The 19478-nt window shown below is 40.6% G+C and overlaps 1 protein-coding gene across 1 annotated transcript in view; it reads left to right on the forward strand.

Moving 5' to 3' along the window:
- The window catches only part of LOC149124632 (uncharacterized), a 334693-nt gene that overhangs the window by 59731 nt on the left and 255484 nt on the right, over nt 1–19478 (forward strand). The window contains exon 4 of the mRNA XM_089303310.1: nt 6272–6359. Within this exon, the coding sequence (XP_089159436.1) occupies nt 6272–6359 (88 nt within the window). The remainder of the gene's footprint in view (nt 1–6271; nt 6360–19478) is intronic.

Genomic DNA, 19478 nt, shown 5'->3' on the forward strand with positions numbered 1-19478 from the left:
GAAATATATTGTCTTGGGGCTCTGGAGACTACAAGTCCAAGATCAGAGTGTTGACAGAGGGGTTCCTTCTGAAGGCTGTAAGAGAAAGATCTGCTCTGGGCCTCTCTCCTTGGCTTACAGATGGCCATCTTTGTGTTCACCTGGCATTCTCCCTGAATGTCTGTCTGTATTCAAATTTCTTATTTGTATTAGGTCTACCCTAATGACTTCATTTCAATTAAGTATGTAAAGATTTCATATTCAAATAAGGTTATATGTTGCAGAGCTGGCTGTTAGGAGTCTAGCATCTAAATTTTGGAAGGACACAATTCCACTCATATGATCAAACCTGAAACAAAGGGATTATAAAGTGGAACTATAGTGAAGACAGGGTAAGGGTATGGATGCAGGAAGAGGTGAAGAATGGGGACATTTAATAGTTTTTACTTTAATTGAGAACAGGGGTTGGAAAACTATGGTGCATAAGCCAAAACTGGCCTGCTACCAGTTTTTATAATAAAAGTATTATTGTACCACGGACATACTCATTTTAAAATGTAGCCCCCTCATCTACTTTTGTGCTATAATGGCAGAGTTATTTAGTTGTAGCAACAGACCATATGGCCTGTAAAGTCTAAAACAATTATTATCTGGCTCTTTATCAAACATGTCAGCTGGTCCCTCACATCTCACAAAGCAGTAAGGCCTATAGAATAAAGACTAATATGACTTTCGCCAACTCTAGGAAACTGTCCTAATGGAGCAAAGGGAAAACATTGTATGGAGAGCAGGGAATTTTGTCTTGTGGCATCAGTTTTGCTGTGAGGTAGCTGTGTGACCTTGAGCAAGGTCTTAGCTTTCCTATCTTTCATTCTCATCTGTGAGTCAGGGAATTGGTCATGTTGCTTGCCTGGCTTTACTTCTCTTTAACCATAAAGCAGATGCTAAGCCTTCAGTGATTAACAGTTCTATGTCATACTACTGAATAAAAATGTAGCATGGATAAAAGTGGAAAAATATTACACCAGTGGGCCTCCATCTCTTGTTTTTAAAGAAATAAAAGTTTTATTTTTTACTTATTATGCAATCCTGCTCATCATGGAATAAGGTGATATTTGAGGTCCCTTGTAATTTTTAGTGTTAGGATTCTTTTTTTTTTAACTTTTATTTAATGAATATAAATTTCCAAAGTACAGCTATGGATTACAATGGCTTTTTCCCCCCATAAGTTCCCTCACACCCGCAACTCTCCCCTCTCCCATTCCCTCTCCCCTTCCATTCACATCAAGATTCATTTTCAATTATCTTTATATACAGAAGATCAATTTAGCATATATTAAGTAAAGCTTTCAACAGTTTGCACCCACACAGAAACACAAAGTGTAAAATACTGTTTGAGTACTAGTTATAGCATTAAATCACAATGTACAGCACATTAAGGACAGAGATCCTACATGAGGAGTAAGTGCACAGTGACTCCTGTTGTTGACTTAAGTGTTAGGATTCTATGACAACGAATCTGAAGAGAAGACAAAAATTTATGATGCAATATTCTTAGAAATAAACTTCATTCTGATAGAATTTTATTAGATGCACTGAGTATTCATTGTGGCCACTTAGAGCATCAGAATCAAGATGGTATCAGAGAGGGCCCATCTGGTCCTGCTGTCCATACATCATAACTAGAGGGGCTAAACTCAGGATCTGGTGAAGAAACAGACGCATGTGTTAAGTAGGATTACAACTCCACCATAAATGGCAGATTGAAAAACAGGGCTCCAATATTTCGTAGTACCTTCCACCAAGAGGCAGAGTCCCTTTTCCCACCCCTTTAATCTTGCTTTGACCTTTAGAATGTAGTTGAAGTGTTGTGCAGATTCTGAAGCTGAGGCTTCATTGGCTTTGCAGCTTTGGTGTCCACTATCTTGGAATGTTCCCTAAGATTATCACCATTTAAGGAAGATGGGTTAGGGAGGGCAAGAAACCTTGTGAAGAAGGGAGGTTGCCAGGTGACTGCCAGTGTCAGCTATCAGTCATGAAGAGTATAGCTAAGGAAGAAGTTCTGGGCCAATCTGGATCACCTTTGGTGTATCGCACATTTCTCTGGTACTATACCAGCAGCTCTAAAACCTCTGATTCAGAGTCTATTTTATACAAATGATAGCAAAGTTTTTATTATTTCCTTATGCATATGTTTATAATTATAGTCTCTAGCTATGGATTTTTTGTCCATTTATTTCTATGGGAAGGAAGCATACTTCCTTCCAAGTATGCTATGCAAAATGCTGACTGCTTGTTTTGGATATGAGGTGCTTTGCTGCAGTTCTCTGCATCTCTAACTAGAACATGTGATTCTATGTTCCCTCTGCAAGATCAGCACACTTGTCAGTGTTGTGATGGGAAGGGCATTTATATCCTTGGAGAGAAGAATAATTTCCTGCTTATTGTTTGAACTGGAAACATCTCCTATTGTGTTAAGAATATTACATGGATTTCATCTTGCCTGCTTACTCTGATTTGTGGTGAGTGCCTGGAGCGATATTAAGGAATATTGTTTGGTCACATCAAGCACATCAGTTATAATTTATCAACAATATTTTTATGGGGAGGAAAGTGATTATATATAGGTATATGACCACATACCTATATATGATATATATATAATATATATATCTAGTATGTCCCATGGTTGACCACAGTACTTTCTATGAAACACAATTAAATAACTCCTATCCTCTAGAAGTAATGGCACTAGGGAATTTCTATTTAATCACTTCACATGCAATAGGCATAATTTATAAAGCTGTGTTAGCTAGCCTAGATAAAGCTTAATGGTATTCACTGATAACCAGCATCTTGAGAGATGGTAACCTCACCAAAAATACAGAAGTTGCTATTTTGGTCATTCTTATTTATGTGGCATCTTTAATAAATTTGTATAATAGCTACTAAGCTGCTTAATACATGGTGATTTTATAAATAAATAATATTGTTAAACTATAAATTTTTTTTTATTTGACAGGTAGAGTTATAGACAGTGAGAGAGAGACAGAGAGAAAGGTCTTCCTTCCATTGGTTCACTCCCCTAATGGCCACTGCGGCTGGCACTGTGCCAATCCAAAGCCAGGAACCGGGTGCTTCCTCCCAGTTTCCCATGTGGGTGCAGGGACCCAAGCACCTGGGCCATCCTCCACTGCACTCCCGGGCCACAGCAGAGAGCTGGACTGGAAGAGGAGCAACCAGGACTAGTACCCTGTGCCCCAACTGGGACTAGAACCCCGAGGTGCCGGCGCCGCAGGCGGAAGATTTAGCCAAGTGAGCCATGGCGCTGGCCTAAACTATAAAATTTTAAAAATATGTTTGAACTATAAAAATATTTAAAACTATAAAACTGCAAAGTGTTGTAAGGGTCTAAATTGAGATGCAGTGCTCTACAGAGCTTGCCAAACTGTGGCCAATGGGTCAAATCCAACCCACCATGTGGTTTTAGAAACAAAGTTTTTGTTTTTTTAAAGGATTTATTTATTTATTTGAAAGACAACATTACAGAGAGAGAGAGAGAGAGAGAGAGAGAGAGAGAGAGATTGAGATCTTCCATCTGCTGGTTTGCTCCCCACCAGGTTACAAAAGCTATGTCTGAGCCAGCTCAAAGTCATGGATCAGGAATCCCTCCCAGGTCTCCCACAGGGGTGCCAGGGATTCATGTATTTGAACCATCATCTGCTGCTTCCTATCAGCTTTAGCAAGGAGCTTGATAGGAAGCACAGTAGCTGGGACTGCAACCAGCACTCTTATATAGAATGTAAGTGCCCCAAGGTGCTGCTTAACCCACTCACCCTAGGAAAATTAAGTTTTACTGGAACACAGCCAGGCCCATTTGATTCATATTTTCTATGGCTGCTTTTGTGCTTCAGTGACAGGACTGAGTAGTTCCAACAGAGAGTGGCAGAGTTGGATTGCTGTGTTAGAGGCCTTACAACCTTCAATGCCTATGATATTTACTGTCTGACCTATTGTACAAAAAGATTGCTGATCCCTAATGGATTCTAATGGTTAAAGATTGAACCCTTATTGATCATTTTCCATATTCAGGGAATTGGACTGGACTATTTGCCAGAAAATGGTGATAGCCATTTGAAGGTCTATCTAAAAAAGACTTTATCTGAAGTGCTTTTTTAATCCTATCTAAACTTTTTTAATCCTATCTAAATCAACTGTGCAGAGATTTTATAATTACTAATAGTGGGGTACAACACACACGGGATCTAAGTATTATGTTTTTTTTTTTTTAAATTTTTTTTTTTTGACAGGCAGAGTGGACAGTGAGAGAGAGAGAGAGAGAGAGAAAGGTCTTCCTTTGCCGTTGGTTCACCCTCTAATGGCCGCCGCGGCCAGCGCGCTGTGGCCAGCGCACCGCGCTGCTCTGATGGCAGGAGCCAGGTACTTATCCTGGTCTCCCATGAGGGTGCAGGGCCCAAGGACTTGGGCCATCCTCCACTGCACTCCCTGGCCACAGCAGAGAGCTGGCCTGGAAGAGGGGCAACCGGGACAGAATCCGGCGCCCCGACCGGGACTAGAACCCGGTGTGCCGGTGCTGCAAGGTGGAGGATTAGCCTAGTGAGCTGCAGCGCCAGCTAATCTGAGTATTATGTTTTTAAAAGCTGCACAGCCAGGGCTGGTGCTGTGGAATACCCAGTAAAGCCACCGCCTTCAGTGCCATTATCCCAAATGGACACCGGTTTGAGTTCCAGCTGCTCCACTTCCAGTCCAGCTCTTTGCTATGACCTGGGAAAACAGAAGTAGATGGCCCAAGTCCTTGGGCCCCAGCACCCACATGGGAGACCTTAGAGGAAGCTTCTGGCTCCTAGCTTCGGATCAGCTCACTTCCAGCTGTTTTGGCCATTTGGAGAGTGAACCAGCAGATGAAGATTTCTCTCTATCTCTACCTCTGCCTCTCTGTAACTCTGCCTTTCAAATAAATAAATAAATCTTAAAAAAAAAAAAAAAAGCTACTCAGCTGAATCTAGTGTGCAGCAGGGTTGTAAAGCATTGATCAAGGCTATTATTTTACACTTGAGCTACTTGCTCTTCTAGAAGTTAGGTGGTGTAAAAACTTAATTTTACTCCAGGTGACTTAAATATTATACAGCAAGTAAGTGTGAAATAGCGTAACAAAATGAAAAATAAATTTTCTGTTGGCTAGGTTGGCTAGGTGAACCCTCTTAAATTTCCAAGCTAATAGAAGTCTTGCTGGTTTGAATTCAAATTTCTTATTTATAAAGTATAATTATTTCCTCCACAAATCTCAGATTAAAAAAAATTATCAGACTAACAGAAATGTCATTTGTGTCCTTTTTTTTCTTTGCTTACCTTTTTTGAATCATCTGCTTCAAAAAATTAAACTCTGTAGAATTGTAGCCTGTCTTATTATTAAAACAAGAATGCATATTCTACTGCTTAGAAAATGCTACAATAATTAATACAAGCAAATTAGATTAATGATAGCTAGCAAATCACTTTTTCTAGTTCAACATATGGCAAGTTATAGTGGGTATCTCAGAAAAGGTGGACCAGGGAGCTCTCTCACAGCTCAGATTTGAAATATTACAAGAACACATATGCTCATTGTTTTTTCTAGTCTCTCATTGACATGTCATGAGTTTAAATAATTTCATTTTAGATAATTTTTAAAAATCATATGAAAATATTTCCATAGACATCTGAAAGCAAAGCATATGTGAATTATTGGAATTACACACAAGCAGAAGTTATTTATAGATCCAGAAACTCAAACTTTAGTATGCTTAATACCAAAGACATGTCTTGAGACCTTCCTACTCATTTACTGGTACAGTAACCACCAGTAAAAATTGTTTTAACTTGCAAAACAGCCCAGTAACTACCTTGGACATAAGCAAAGATGAAAATTCTCATCCATTTTGCTAAATCTGTCTTGACCCTGCCCAGATTTGCCAGTGCCAACTCTTTGTCTTCATCTGAACCTGAAATTTTCTATCTCACCAAACTAAGAAGACTTGGAAATTAGACTTTCTTTCAGATCTTTAAACAACAACAAGCAAGCAAACAATGCATAAATTCATAGATAATGTAATGATAAGAAGAATCAACTGTTTTTTAAAACATATTTTTATATACTTCTAATCTTATTTTCTATAGAATTGGCAATGCCACAATGAAAGCCACTCTGCCCATTGTAGTCTATGGATATCTGTTTTCTATATAGATAAGCTTTTCTCTAAATGACACATAGTACTTTTTTCCCCCTGTGCAGAGTATTTCAAAGTCCTTCGAGATTTTCATTGAATTCTTTGTATCATAGAGAAGAACCCCAGACTGAACCAGAAGCAACATCCTCCAAAGTGAGTTATATATATATATTCTGACAAATATATACCCACACATATGTTATTTAATCTTCATAAAAAGCATCATAGAGGGTTATTAAAAATCTACTTGGGGGCAGTCGCTGTGGCATAGCAGGTTAGCACCTGTATCCCATTTGGGCATGGATTCGAGTTCTAGCTGCTCCACTTCTGATCCAACCATCTGCTATGGCCAGGGAAAGCAGTAGAGGATGGCCCAAGTCCTTGGGCCCCTGCATCCCCATTGGAGACCAGGAGTAAGCTCCAAGCTCCTGACTCCGGATTGGTGCAGCTCTGGCTGTTACGACCAACTGGGAAGTGAACCAGCAGATAGGAGACCTCTCTCTCTGTCTCTACCTCTCTCTGTAACTCTGCCTTTCAAATAAATAAAACAAATCTTAAAAAAAAATCTACTTGAAAGGCAGGACAAACACACACACAGGCACATGAACACACACACAAACACACACATACAGATATCTCCCATTTGCTGATTCACTCAGGAAATGCCCACAACACCCAGGGCTGGGATGGGCTGAAACCAGGAGCCCAAAACTCCATCAGGGTTCTCCCATATGGGTGTCAGGGATCCAAGTACTTGAAACTTTTTCTGCTGCTTCCCAGGATGCATTAGCAGAAACCTGGTTCTGAAGCAGCATAACTGAGACTCAGACTGGCACTCTGATATGGGATGCAGGGTCCCAGTGGCAGCTTAAACTATTGTGCTATGCCTGCCCCCATCATATAGGTTTTATTTGCATTTTTGCTCTGGAGATTCAGGTTAATTTCTCAGGGTCACATAGCTAAGAAAGAATATGTTTTTTAAAAACATTTCTATATATCTCGTAAGTAACATTACTTTCAAATAGATGGATGTGAATTTTTGCTGAACTGGGAAATTATTTTTAATTTTCATATATATCTCATAGTACACCATAGGCACTATGGATGTATAATTTCCACCTCTGTATCAATAATATAACTAATTCTCCAAAAATACCTAAGCACACAAAGTAATTTTCCACAAATTCCTAAGAGTAACTTAGGTCTCTTCATGATGTCAGCTCTCTGAAGCTAAATCCTTTTTCTTTAGTTGAAGGATACAACTTGGAAAATTACTGCAGATTGAGCTCTTACAACTTATTGCAGTTCTTTGCAAGTTCAGACATTTTCTGCAGTGAATAGAGAGTATAAATGTAGCTAAGTGTTAATTAAAAAGAACATCTTGAGTGTAAACATTAAAAATTGATCACCTTCTGTGAGCAATTTAATTTATGAGCATTAACATATTCTAAGCTGATGTCTTGAATTTTACTAGAACATCCCTTGGTGCATAATGAAGGGGAAGGAGGAAGAACCCTTAACATGAACATAATCAAACGTCCCATTTCTCAGCCGCAGTAGGGCAAATTCTAAGGGTGGAGAGGCAGCTACTGCAGCATCACACAAAACAGTAACAGCTGCAGGAGCAGCAGCCTCCCCAGCATTGATGGCCCCCCACAGCTGGGCTCACACCATCAGGCCTGACAGCACTGTAATCGTTTTTGGCAAGTGGGAGACCTGTGGAGTGGCTCCGGCAGATTTCCTTTCCTTTTGGGTTATTCTAAATCATTAATGAATGCATTTATTTATTGAATTTGCAGCTTGTTCAGTAAGGTGTAGCGGAGTGTGCATATGAGAGAATGGAGAAAAGAATAAATTTAATTTCATTGCCAAAGTCAGCCAACTACCTCCATGAGCTTAATTAAGGAACTACTGATTCCCCCATAGTTTCAAGGTCTGTTTTCAATGTCATGATCATGATAATATTTTTTGAAAATGTTCTTAAATAAAACTAATAATATCTGAAATGTGAAGTTGGGGAAATTGTTGTGTGTTTTCCTCTAGGGTCTTTGGCATTCCCTACCTTTTGTTTAGCACCTTTGCTATGCTCAGGAGTCCAGCAGCCTAGTGCTTTTCTTTATTATTATTATTATTATTATTGACAGGTAGAGTTATAGACAGTGTGAGAGAGAGAGACAGAGAGAAAGGTCTTCCTTCCATTGGTTCACTCCCCAAATGGCCACCACGGCAGGAGCTGCGCCGATCAGAAGCCAGGAGGCAGGTGCCTTTCCTGGTCTCCCACGCAGGTACAGGCACCCAAGCACTTGGGCCATCCTCCACTGCCTTCCCGGGCCACAGCAGAGAGCTGGACTGGAAGAGGAGCAACCGGGACTAGAACCCGGCTCCCATATGGGATGCCGGCACCACAGGTGGAGGATTAACCAAGTGAGCCAAGATGCCACCCCAAGCCTAGTGCTTTTCTCTTTTCTGTTGCTTCCTGGCTGCTTAGAACTCTATGCAGTCATCCTGGACCCTTCATCCTATCTCCTTTGTATTCTTCTACGAAAACTCATTGATTCTCTGTTCCTTTCCTTTAGCACATATGTAAATGAAAAATCTGTATTGTTAATCTCACATCAGTTGACAATTACAGTGCAAAGATGTCCAGAGGTCTCTGCTCAGGGCAAAGTGTGAAGTGATTTCAATCTTGAGAGATGGAGAATCTTCAAAATCATATTGCACGGTTACTTGACGTGCACATAGATTGAATCTACTGTGTGTGCCTATTGTTTCATGATGAATTTCTGTGTAGCCCAGATGGAAATAAGTTCTGACAAATTTTTAAATATATTTGTCTTACAATAACCAAGAAAGGGTTTTATAAAGGGCTTGAGAAATAATTCATCTTGTTTTGCTTCATATATTAAATGGGGTAATATTTTACAAAGAAATTATGATTCATAAACACAAGTATGAAGATTTAATGAATGATCTCACTCTGTGTTCCTTTGTAAAAATATCAACATTTATATTTAAAAATAAAATTTCTTCAAAATGAAAGTTTATTGCCTGATGATGGCCTCTAGTTTTTTTAGCAGATGACTTATTGGTAGGGTTGCTAGTGCATAATTGTTGGGTTCATTCTTTAAAGATTGATGCAAAAATAACATGATAATATCCAAATAGAACTCTGAGAGACTAACAGTATAATGGATTTTGAAAGAGAGGGTTGACTTTTATTAGATTGTCAAGAAAATAATGTGTAGTAATTTATTTTAACATCAACTTAATCAGTCAGTAAAATTTAAAAATAAATAGGAAATGTTCCAATCCAAATTTAATATTTCTTTGGGATATTTTAGGGTAATGAAGCAAAAAGTCATTTCTGTCTCCCAAGTCCTATGGCTTTAAGGACTCATAGCAGTAGAGGGAAGTTTTGATTTTTAAAACTTTTAAAAAATAGATGCAGTTTTACATACTTTATTTTTAGTTCAGGACTGCCATACATTCAAGAGAGGAGGTAATATGGATGAAAATTATCTTTCTATCACCTGATGGATACCTATGTCTGATTGCTGTAACTATTTCCAAATAATTTTATCAATTTTCAAAAAATGCATTTATCCACTGCATTAAAAATAATTCTTGAAAATATGATTATGGTTCTTGAAAAATATGATTAATCTCCGGTGCCATGGCTCACTAGGCTAATCCTCCGCCTGTGGCACCAGCACACTTGGGTTCTAGTCCCGGTTGGGGTGCCCGTTCTGTCCCGGTTGCTCCTCTTCCAGTCCGGCTCTCTGCTGTGGTCTGGGAGTACAGTGGAGGATGGCCCAAGTCCTTGGGCCCTGCACCTGCATGGGAGACCAGGAGAAGCACCTGGCTCCTGGCTTCAGATCAGCGCAGTGCACTGGCTGCAGCGGCCATTGAGGGGTGAACCAACGGCAAAGGAAGACCTTTCTCTCTGTCTCTCTCTCACTGTCCACTCTGCCTGTAAAAAGAAAAAAAAAAGGAAAATATGATTAATCATTAGTTTATCAAAAATTTCACATGAAAATTAAAATCTAGCTGAATAATAAAATTTATGTTATGATTCTAATTCCTCAAAAAGTAATGAAATCCATTTATAATGTTCCAGTGGGCATTTTCCAGTTGGCACACCAAGGAAGTAAGCCTGGACATGGAGGCAGAATATAGTAACATCAGCATGGAAAGACCAGATTCAGAGGAAGCAGGGATCAGAGTTGAGGCAGAATGAGAATAATCCAGACACTGGTGCCAAAACACCATTCTGAATACCAAATATACTGCTTTGTAACTGATTGACCTTAGAACAGCACTGCAAAATAGGAATAATAATACTTGCATGACAGAAATTTCCAGAAGGCCATAGAAAACTCCCTGAGGAGCTATTGGAAAAAGTATTATACCAATAAATTATTGCAACCTGGGAAACAGGAGCAGACGGATAGGGCAAATCTCCACTAAACCGACTTGGTCAGGAATTATTTGCACATGGAAGAGAAATTTATTCAGAAGAACTGTATTCATGATGACACTTAGTTGTGAGTGAAAGCAACTTATTTAAGGTAAGAAGGGAAGAAAGGAATGTATTGGCTCATGGAACTAGAAAGCCTAAAAGATGCTTAAAAATGTTTGGGAATCTTCATAATTTTAAGTACCTCTCAACTCTGAAGTCTTCTGTGGTATCATCATGCTCAGGCAACCTCTCTTCAAGTGGCGGCAACAATGGTCTCATAGCTCCAACCTCATAAGGAACTTTGTGCTTGAGATCTCAAAACAGAAGAAGCACTTTTTCTCAATTTCCCCATTCTGAGTCAGATCTCAAGGATTCTAAGTCAGAGTAAGGTGTGTGCAAACATCTGAGCCAATCGCTGTGGCTGGGACATGGGTTATTTTGATGAACTAAACTAAGGGGCAGGAGAGGTGAGGGCTTGTGTCCAACAGTACTGCTAGGAAGAGAAGGAACAGTTCTGTGGGGAGCAACCCGGACTGGACTGAGTTACTGGAATTAAGACTTATTCTGTGCATCTGCTCTCCCACAATATGGCGCTGGGAGAGGAGGAAACAGCTTCTACGCAGCTGCCTCTTGCCAACTTGAGTGATGACCTCCAGGAGCTGATCCTGCTCCTGATTGGAGGAGAGCAGCGTACTCAGTGTGTGGGCAGCCGAGTTGGGATTGGCGGAAGAGGACTATAAAGGAGGAGAGAGACGGCATGCACGAGGAATATCTAAGGGGAACATCTAAGGGGAACACCTGTGCAGCCCCCGAGAGAGCCGGCCGGCGGTGTGCCGCTCCCCGGCGGAAGTGGGGAATGTGGCAGGGGGAACCGCCCTTCCACGGAGGTGGAAGGGACGGTAGCCAACCCGGGAAGAACCAGCAGCAAACCCGGGGAGGGCCGAGCAGACGAAAGAACAGCGCAGGGTCCTGTGTCATTCCTCCACGAAGAGGGGGAGCGACAAGTTCCAACATGACAGCACAAAAAATGTATGCCAATTCAAGTGAAAGCACATTCTGGAAGAGACAAAGAGGAATTTCATCTGTACTGAAGAACAGAAAATGAAATCCAACGGGGCCACACAGGGATCGGAACTTGAAAAGTGTGTACTAAAGGCTAACCAGGTTGGGTTCCCCTATTTTATGTTTCGTTAGCCCCTGAACTTTCACTTTATTAGCATTTATGGCACTTTCTCGTAATCTGTTACTGTCAGTCTTTATTATAGGACTTTAAGCCCTATGAAGACATGCACTTTTACTGTCTCGTTTACTGTTGAATACTTACCACCTGTGCTAATGCAGGGATCCTGGTAGGTTCAGTAACTATTTGAATGGATGAATAAGTGAATAGAACTGGATAATCCATCATCACTCCATGCCTTCTCCATTCATCTGCTTCTTTGTCCTTTCCAGGGATGACTGTTTGCTTTGTCCAGCCATTGCAATGATCTGACCCTGATTTGTTTTTTCTTTTAGCTGTAGTTAGTTTCCTAATTTTAAATTACAAAGAGAGGATAAAATTAGGTACATTCTGGATTAGTTTTCCGTGCCCTTATCTAAGCAGCTGAAGACAGGCCACATGTGGTCAAAAGGGCTGTTAAAACTCAAATCTTCAAGAGCTTGAGTTATTAGTATGAGATGTCCTCAAAAAGTTCATGGAAAACATTATGGAACACACTGTATATAGATTTCCAAAAATTTTTTAGGAAAATAAATATCTTTTAATTCTATTTTCCATAAACTTTTTTAACTACTCTCATATATTTACCCTCAACACTCAAGTGTTCTACCAAGAAAAAGGGGTAAGAACAATCTTTCTTAAATCACACTTTAGTAAATACGATATGCCTCATTCCTAAAAGCCCTCTTTACTACTCCCATTGTCTTAAACATCACTAAGTAACTTGGCATCTTGAATATTATGTAAGTTTATCTTAGGAAGTAGTTATATCTTTCTATGTTATAGCTATATTTTCTTTCATCTTTTCATGCATTCGTTTAATAAATAAATTCCTGCTGAAACAATAGACCCTATACTCTCTAGGAGCAGAGGAAGATATCTAGGAAATAAATCTTGTTGCCAAGTTTCTTGAGATCCTTAAAGGGAAACATTCATTCACTCAATATTGATTGAGTTTTGAGCACCTAGTTAAGGTCAGGAAATGCATAAGAAGCTGGGGGTAAAAAGACATCCCCTGTTTGCATAAAAGCACATCTGAAAGAGAAGGATATACAATGAAAATGGTTATTGTCACATGTCCTGGGACCTGTGAGAGAGGAAAAATACACTATAAGGAAGCAAAGAAGGAGGGCACTTACCTTCAGCTAAGGGACTGAGAAATGCCTTCCTGTGACTGTGGTTCATAAGTGGGCCTGGGAAGAAGGATTAGGACTTAAAAAGGAGAGAATTCGGGAGAAGGTATTCTAAAGAGGGAACTAAAGGCCTGAAGCAACTGAAAGAACACACACACACACACAGAATATGTAGTAACCAGGGTTTTAGAAGAGTCACTTTCACTTTTGGAAACTGTTGTCCTATTATATATAGTTTTATTGTGCCTTTTTCATGTAATTCTATCTCATAAAAATACCTCCAAATCAATTGTATAGACCCAATTCTTTAAATGCTTGCATCTCATTTCATGTTGTAGATGTATTTCCAATTTATTAAACTATTTCCAAATGGATGGATCTTTCTTTCCGTATTTGCCACTAAAGCAATTTTGCATAAATATCATATTCATATATACAGTGGAAATTTTTGTTTCCTACAATTATTGCTGCTGGATCTAGTATGCATGTAGTTTAAGTTTTAATCAGCATGCTAATTGCTTTCCCAAAATACTATAACAATTTGTAATTTTTTTGAAGACACCTTTTTTATTGAGTTTTTTTTGATTTTCCAAACTATTGTAGCTTTTTCCCTTATAACCTGTTTCATTGCAAAAATCCTTACTTAGGCATAATTTATACATCGTAGCTATCATCCATTTACATTTAAATATGTATGTTGCAAGGTTAAATATTCACTGCTGTTTCCTTTTGGCTTCATCTTTTTTTCTTGAGGACTTTTTCCTTATTAATTTGCTATCTGGTTGTCGTTATATTTCCAATACTCTTCTTACTGGTATTGCTAAGAATTTCTACTTTTGGGAAAACATTTACCTTTAACCTGGTTGGTAAATGGTATCTTGGATGTTTTCAGGATTCAGGATTTCATTTTTACCCTGTGTCAATTGAAAGTGTATTCCACCATTTTCTGATATGAACATTCTAGTCATTCTGATATTTTGTTTTGTTTCACTTTTAATTTTTCTTATTTCTGATCTTCCAAGAGACTTTCTTTTTACTTAGAGTTCGGAATTTTATCTGGAACATTACATGCCATTCTTGCATGGAACTCAGTGAGCACTTAAGTTTTACAATTTTATTTAATTAATCAAATCAATCAAATTAAATTAGCTAATTAATTCAATTAACTGATTAATTAACAGAGAATGAGCTCTTTCACCTGCTGATTCACTCCCCATATAGCTGCAACAGACAGGCTGGTTCAGGCCAAAAACAGGAGTTATGTTTGGATCTCCCAAGTGGATGTCAGGACCCCAAATACTTGAGCCATCACCTGCTACCTCCTTGGATGTGCATTAGCAGGAAGCTGGATCAGACACTGAGTGGCTAGGACTTGAACCAAGCACTCCAAAATGTTCAGGAATCCCCACTTCTGCACCCAAAGTCTGCCCCTCAGTGAGCATTTTAAATCTATTCTCTCCCATCAATGCAGGGGCATGATTTTTCTCTTAAGTGCATGCTTATTTCCTCTGTCAATCTGCTACTTTTTCTTGGAATTTCTGCCATTCTTGTATTATGTCTCCTGTATCTGTTTGCCTACACTCACGTTGTCTCTCAGAATTTCTAGCTCTTTGTAATTTTTCCCTTTCTTCTCATCAGTAATTTCTTCCTCTTGATCTTCTAGGTTATTTTTTTTTTATTTGAAAATCATGGATTTTAGTATCTATTCTGGACTGATTTTGACTCCTCAAATTTCATGTGTTGAAGCCCTCACCCATGTGCTGATGTTTGGAGATGAGGCCCTTATGAAAGCAATCAGAATTAAATGAGGCTGCAGGGTGGAGCCCTGATCTTTTAGGACTGGAGTTCTTAGAAGGAGAGGAAGACACAACGGAGCGCTCGCTCTGCTCTGAAAATAGAGGAAAGGCCATGTGAGGGCACAGGGAGAACATGGCCTTGTGCAACTAGGAAGACAGCCCTCACCAGAAACCAAATTTGCCAGTACTTTCCAGCTTCCAGAGCTGTAAGAAAATAAATGTCTGTTTCAGCCACCAGATCTGTGGTATTTTCTTATGATAGCCTGAGCAACTAATGCGGTTTGCAAATGTTTTTTATATTTGGTATTTGCAAACTGTATTACACACACACACGTATTACTATCAGTGCTATCATTGTTCTTGTGGCTACACAGTATTAGCATTTTGATTTTGACTGATTATTTGTCTTATTTTGCAGTTCCATTTTGCCAGAAACCCTCTTTCCTGGATATTTTCCCGAAGCCTCCTCTCTGTGTCCATCTTGGAGGGGTTCTTGTCTTTGGCTGCTCCCTGGGGCTTAGGTGCTGCTGTTTGGTATTGAAACTGAACCTCTTGGCTCCCAGGTCTCCTAAGCTTTAAAAACTAGCAGGTGGCCTGTCTCAGGGGCAAGGAGGATTCAATACCAGGGAATTAGTCATTGTGGGGAAGATGAAAGGAAATCCAGCAGAAAGAAACTTAAACTGTTGTGCTGTATTTGTTTCTGAAAGTTCAAGAGCAAACAACACGATTTCCCTTATATTGTTGTTCTGGAGGAGCTACTGATACTGCAATTAACTTTTATCCAAATATTACAGGCTCCTAAAGAAAGCACCGTACCCTAGGGACTGATCTAGTCTAGGCTTCGCTGCTAACAACCAAGGCTGGGCTCCTGAGGATGGGTTCTTAACCTTGGCACGCCCCAGTTTCTTCATCTTAACAAGGGATAAGAATACTTGCCCTACTTGCATCATAGAATTGTTGTGAGATGAAAATGTGACAAAAAATGATTTTAATGTGGTATAAAATATGAGATGATATGACACTATCCTAGAACATAGCATATTTCAAATACAGAAATAAACTCCTTCATATATGCTGTTTCTGTGTTTTGCATACAAGGGGTTCTCAAAATTTTCATAGAAATTGTGTATTAAAAAAAATTATGGAGGCTGGCCTTGTGGTATAGCAGTTGGAGTCCACTCCTGATCCAGCTCTCTGCTCATGGCCTGGGAAAAGTGACAGAGGGTGACCCAGGAACTTGGGCTCCTGCTACCCATGTGGCAGACCCAGAGGAATCTCCTGGCTCTTGGCTTTGAACTGGCCCCACTCTGGCTGTTGCAGCCATTTGAGGAATGAAATAGTGGTTGCAAGATCTCTCTCTCTGTCTCTCTGTAAACTTTTCCTTTCAAATAAATATATAAATCTTCAAAAATTATGCATAGATTTAAAAAATTGTTGTCAAAATAAACTTATCTTTAGAATGTAGTATTTGGCAGGTAGACAGAGGTGGATATTTTCCGTGTGATGGTTCACCAAATTCCTGGAATCCAGGAATTCAACCCAGGTCTCTCACATGGGTGGCAGGTACCAAAGTACTTGAGCCATCACCTGCTATCACCCAGGGTGTACATTAGCAGGAAACTGCAGTCTGGAGTGGAACCAGGACCCAGACCCAGGTATGCCTGTCTCCCATATAGGGATGCCTGCTTCCAGTCCAGCATCTTGCTAATATGCCTGGGAGGCAGCAGTCATGACTCAAGTGCTTGGATACCTGCCACCCTTGTGGGAAACCTGAATGGAGTTCTGGGCTCTTAGCTTCAGCCTGGTCCAACTGTGGTTGTTGCTGGCATTTGGAGAATGAGCCAGCATATGGAAATATCTCAAATGTATCAGAAGTAGAGGATTCAAGTCTTCAACCATGTGGGGAGCAACTGGGAGCAACTCGGACTAGACTAAGTTACTGGAATTAAGACTTATTCTATGCATCTGCTCTCCCACAATATGGCACTGGGAGAGGAGGAAACAGCTTCTACACAGCTGCCTCCAGTTCAACCAATAAACTGTAGGACCTGCTCCTGATTGGAGGAGAGTAGCGTACTCGGCGTGTGGGTAGCAGAGTTGGGATTGGTGGAAGAGGACTATAAAGGAGGAGAGAGACAACATGCACCAGGAACATCTGAGGAACATCTGAGCAGCCCCCGAGAGAGCCGGCCGGCGGTGTGCCGCTCCCCTGCGGAAGTGGGGAAAGTGGCAGGGGGCCTGCCCCTCCACGGAGGTAGAGGGACGGTAGCCAACCCGGGAAGAACCAGCAGCAAACCCAGGGAGGGCCGAGCAGACGAAAGAACAACGCAGGGTCCTGTGTCGTTCCTCCACGAAGAGGGGGAGCGACATAATGGTGCCGTGACTCGGATATGAAGCCTAGGCAGGGTTTAGTGTCGTTCCTCCATGAAAAGGGGGAGCGACACAACCAGGCATTCTGATATAGCATGTGAATACTCCAAGCAGTGTCTTAACCAGTGTGCCAAATGCCTTCCATAACAAATATTGTTTAATAACTATCTTTTTTTTGATTAGCAGTATTTTATGGTATTAACATTGTTCTTTTTTGATTCTGTGAATTCTACTCTCCTGATTTCTTTGCTCCCTCTCCAGTAGAATTTCCTGGTCTGCTCCAAAGACTTCTTTTCTCCTCTATTTTTTTAAAGTATAGGTGACCCTTGAGGTCTGGCTATTTGTCCTCAGTTTGCTCACTCAGGGAGATCTTAACATTACTATCTATCATATATGCTGGTGAAACCAGAATAATTTCATCCAGTCCAGATTTTTCTCCTGACCTCCAAACACACATATCTGACTTACTGGACATCTCTAATTAGGGCTCGCATGCATGCCTCAGGTTCACAAGTTCTATAATTAAACTCCCTACATCATATGTCTTCTCTCTCAGTAAATGGAACCACCATCTACCCAGCTACTTGGATCAGAAGTCTTAAGAGTTTCCTTGACTCTTTCCTCTCTTATGTCACCCACTTTCAATCAGCTCCCAAAATCTTGTGAAAAGCTCTTAAGTCTACTCATTTATCTTCATCACTTTAGCTACCACTTTGTGTAGTAAATCATTGCCTACCCATGGCCCTCATTTCACGCTAATTAATTTCCCATTCAGCATGCAGTTGCTACTTTGGTCTGGATGGAGAGAGCTTACACAGGCTTCCTTCTTCCTTTTTCCCTGCATGCTCCGAGGCCTGGGTATGTAAGGCTGGAGCTGAGGTGGGGCGATGAGAACAATGATTCCCAATAGGTTTACTGCTGTAGGGTGCTGGTGGGTTCCTGAAGTAAAGGACAAGGGAAACTGTGAAATGTTTCTAAAAGGACCTGATGCTCATTCTGGTTCCCAGATGGAATGACAGGAAATTAGGACAGTTGACTTGAGTCCTGCTTGCCTCTGAGACTTGCGTAATGATAACTGAGAGCAGTGAGTTTTAGTCATGGCATCCCAGCAGCAGAACTTGAGTCCCGGTGATAGGAGATTGACTGAGAGAGTTTTTCTATCCTTTCCTTCTATTCTTCTTTCTTCAATCTTTGAATATCTTGCTACATTTATTTCCAGTTCAAGGTAATATGTTCTAATATAGTTCCAAGGAAAAGGCAATGTTTCCAATTATATGCCTTTTCACCTCTCCCCCTCTCCTTTCCTTATAAAACCAGCGTCCCAGCCTCTAAGACATTGCTCTCTTTCTCTGAAAACCATTTTGGGATTTAACAATCCAATGTGTTTCCCTTTGAAATCTCCCTTTCATAGTCTGAAGTCATCTCAGGCCCTCCATTTTTCCCGTAGCAGCTTAACTGGTTTCCCTCTACTCAGAGAGCATGGGAGCCCATCCTCTGGTTTTCTCTTCAAATGCCTACAGTGGCCAGGACTGAGCCAGGCTGAAAGGAGGAGCCTGGAACTCAATCCCAGTTTTTCATGTGGTTGGGAGCCATCACTGCTGCCTCCCAGGGCCTATATTAGGAGGAAACTGGAGTCAGGAGCCAGGGCCATACGTTGAACATGGATCCTCCAATATGGGATGCAGGTATATTAATCGATGTCTTAACTGCTCGGCTAAATGCTCACCTCAAATTTACCTTTTCATTCCACGTCTACAGATTTTTGAATAACTCGTGTGTGTTTGTGTACATGATATACTTTTCAATATTCTGGCATTCTTTCTTTGTTTTTAGATAGATGTGATAAAGGAAAGAATAATGTGTGGTTTGCTCCATACTGCCCTAAAACATTCACATGAAATCTACTTCATAAAGAATTATATCCTTTGGGGCTGGCGCCGTGGTTCACTTGGTTAATCCTTCACCTGCGGTGCCGGCATCCCATATGGGCGCCGGGTTCTAATCCCGGTTGCTCCTCTTCTGGTCCAGCTCTCTGCTGTGGCCTGGGAAGGCAGTGGAGGATGGCCCAAGTGCTTGGGCCCCTGCACCCGTATGGGAGACCAGGAAGAAGCACCTGGCTTCTGGCTTCGGATCAGCACAGTGCTGGCCATGGTGGCCATTTGGGGAGTGAACCAATGGAAGGAAGACCTTTCTCTTTCTGTCTCTCACTGTCTATAACTCTACCTGTCAAATAAAATGAAAAAAAAAAATTATATCCTTCAAAATTGTTAAACTAAAATTAAGCCTGGTGTTGAT

Source organism: Oryctolagus cuniculus, chromosome 9 (assembly GCF_051225735.1).
Source record: "Oryctolagus cuniculus isolate XC-2025 breed Fujian yellow rabbit chromosome 9, ASM5122573v1, whole genome shotgun sequence".
In the NCBI taxonomy this organism is placed as follows: Eukaryota; Metazoa; Chordata; class Mammalia; order Lagomorpha; family Leporidae; genus Oryctolagus; species Oryctolagus cuniculus.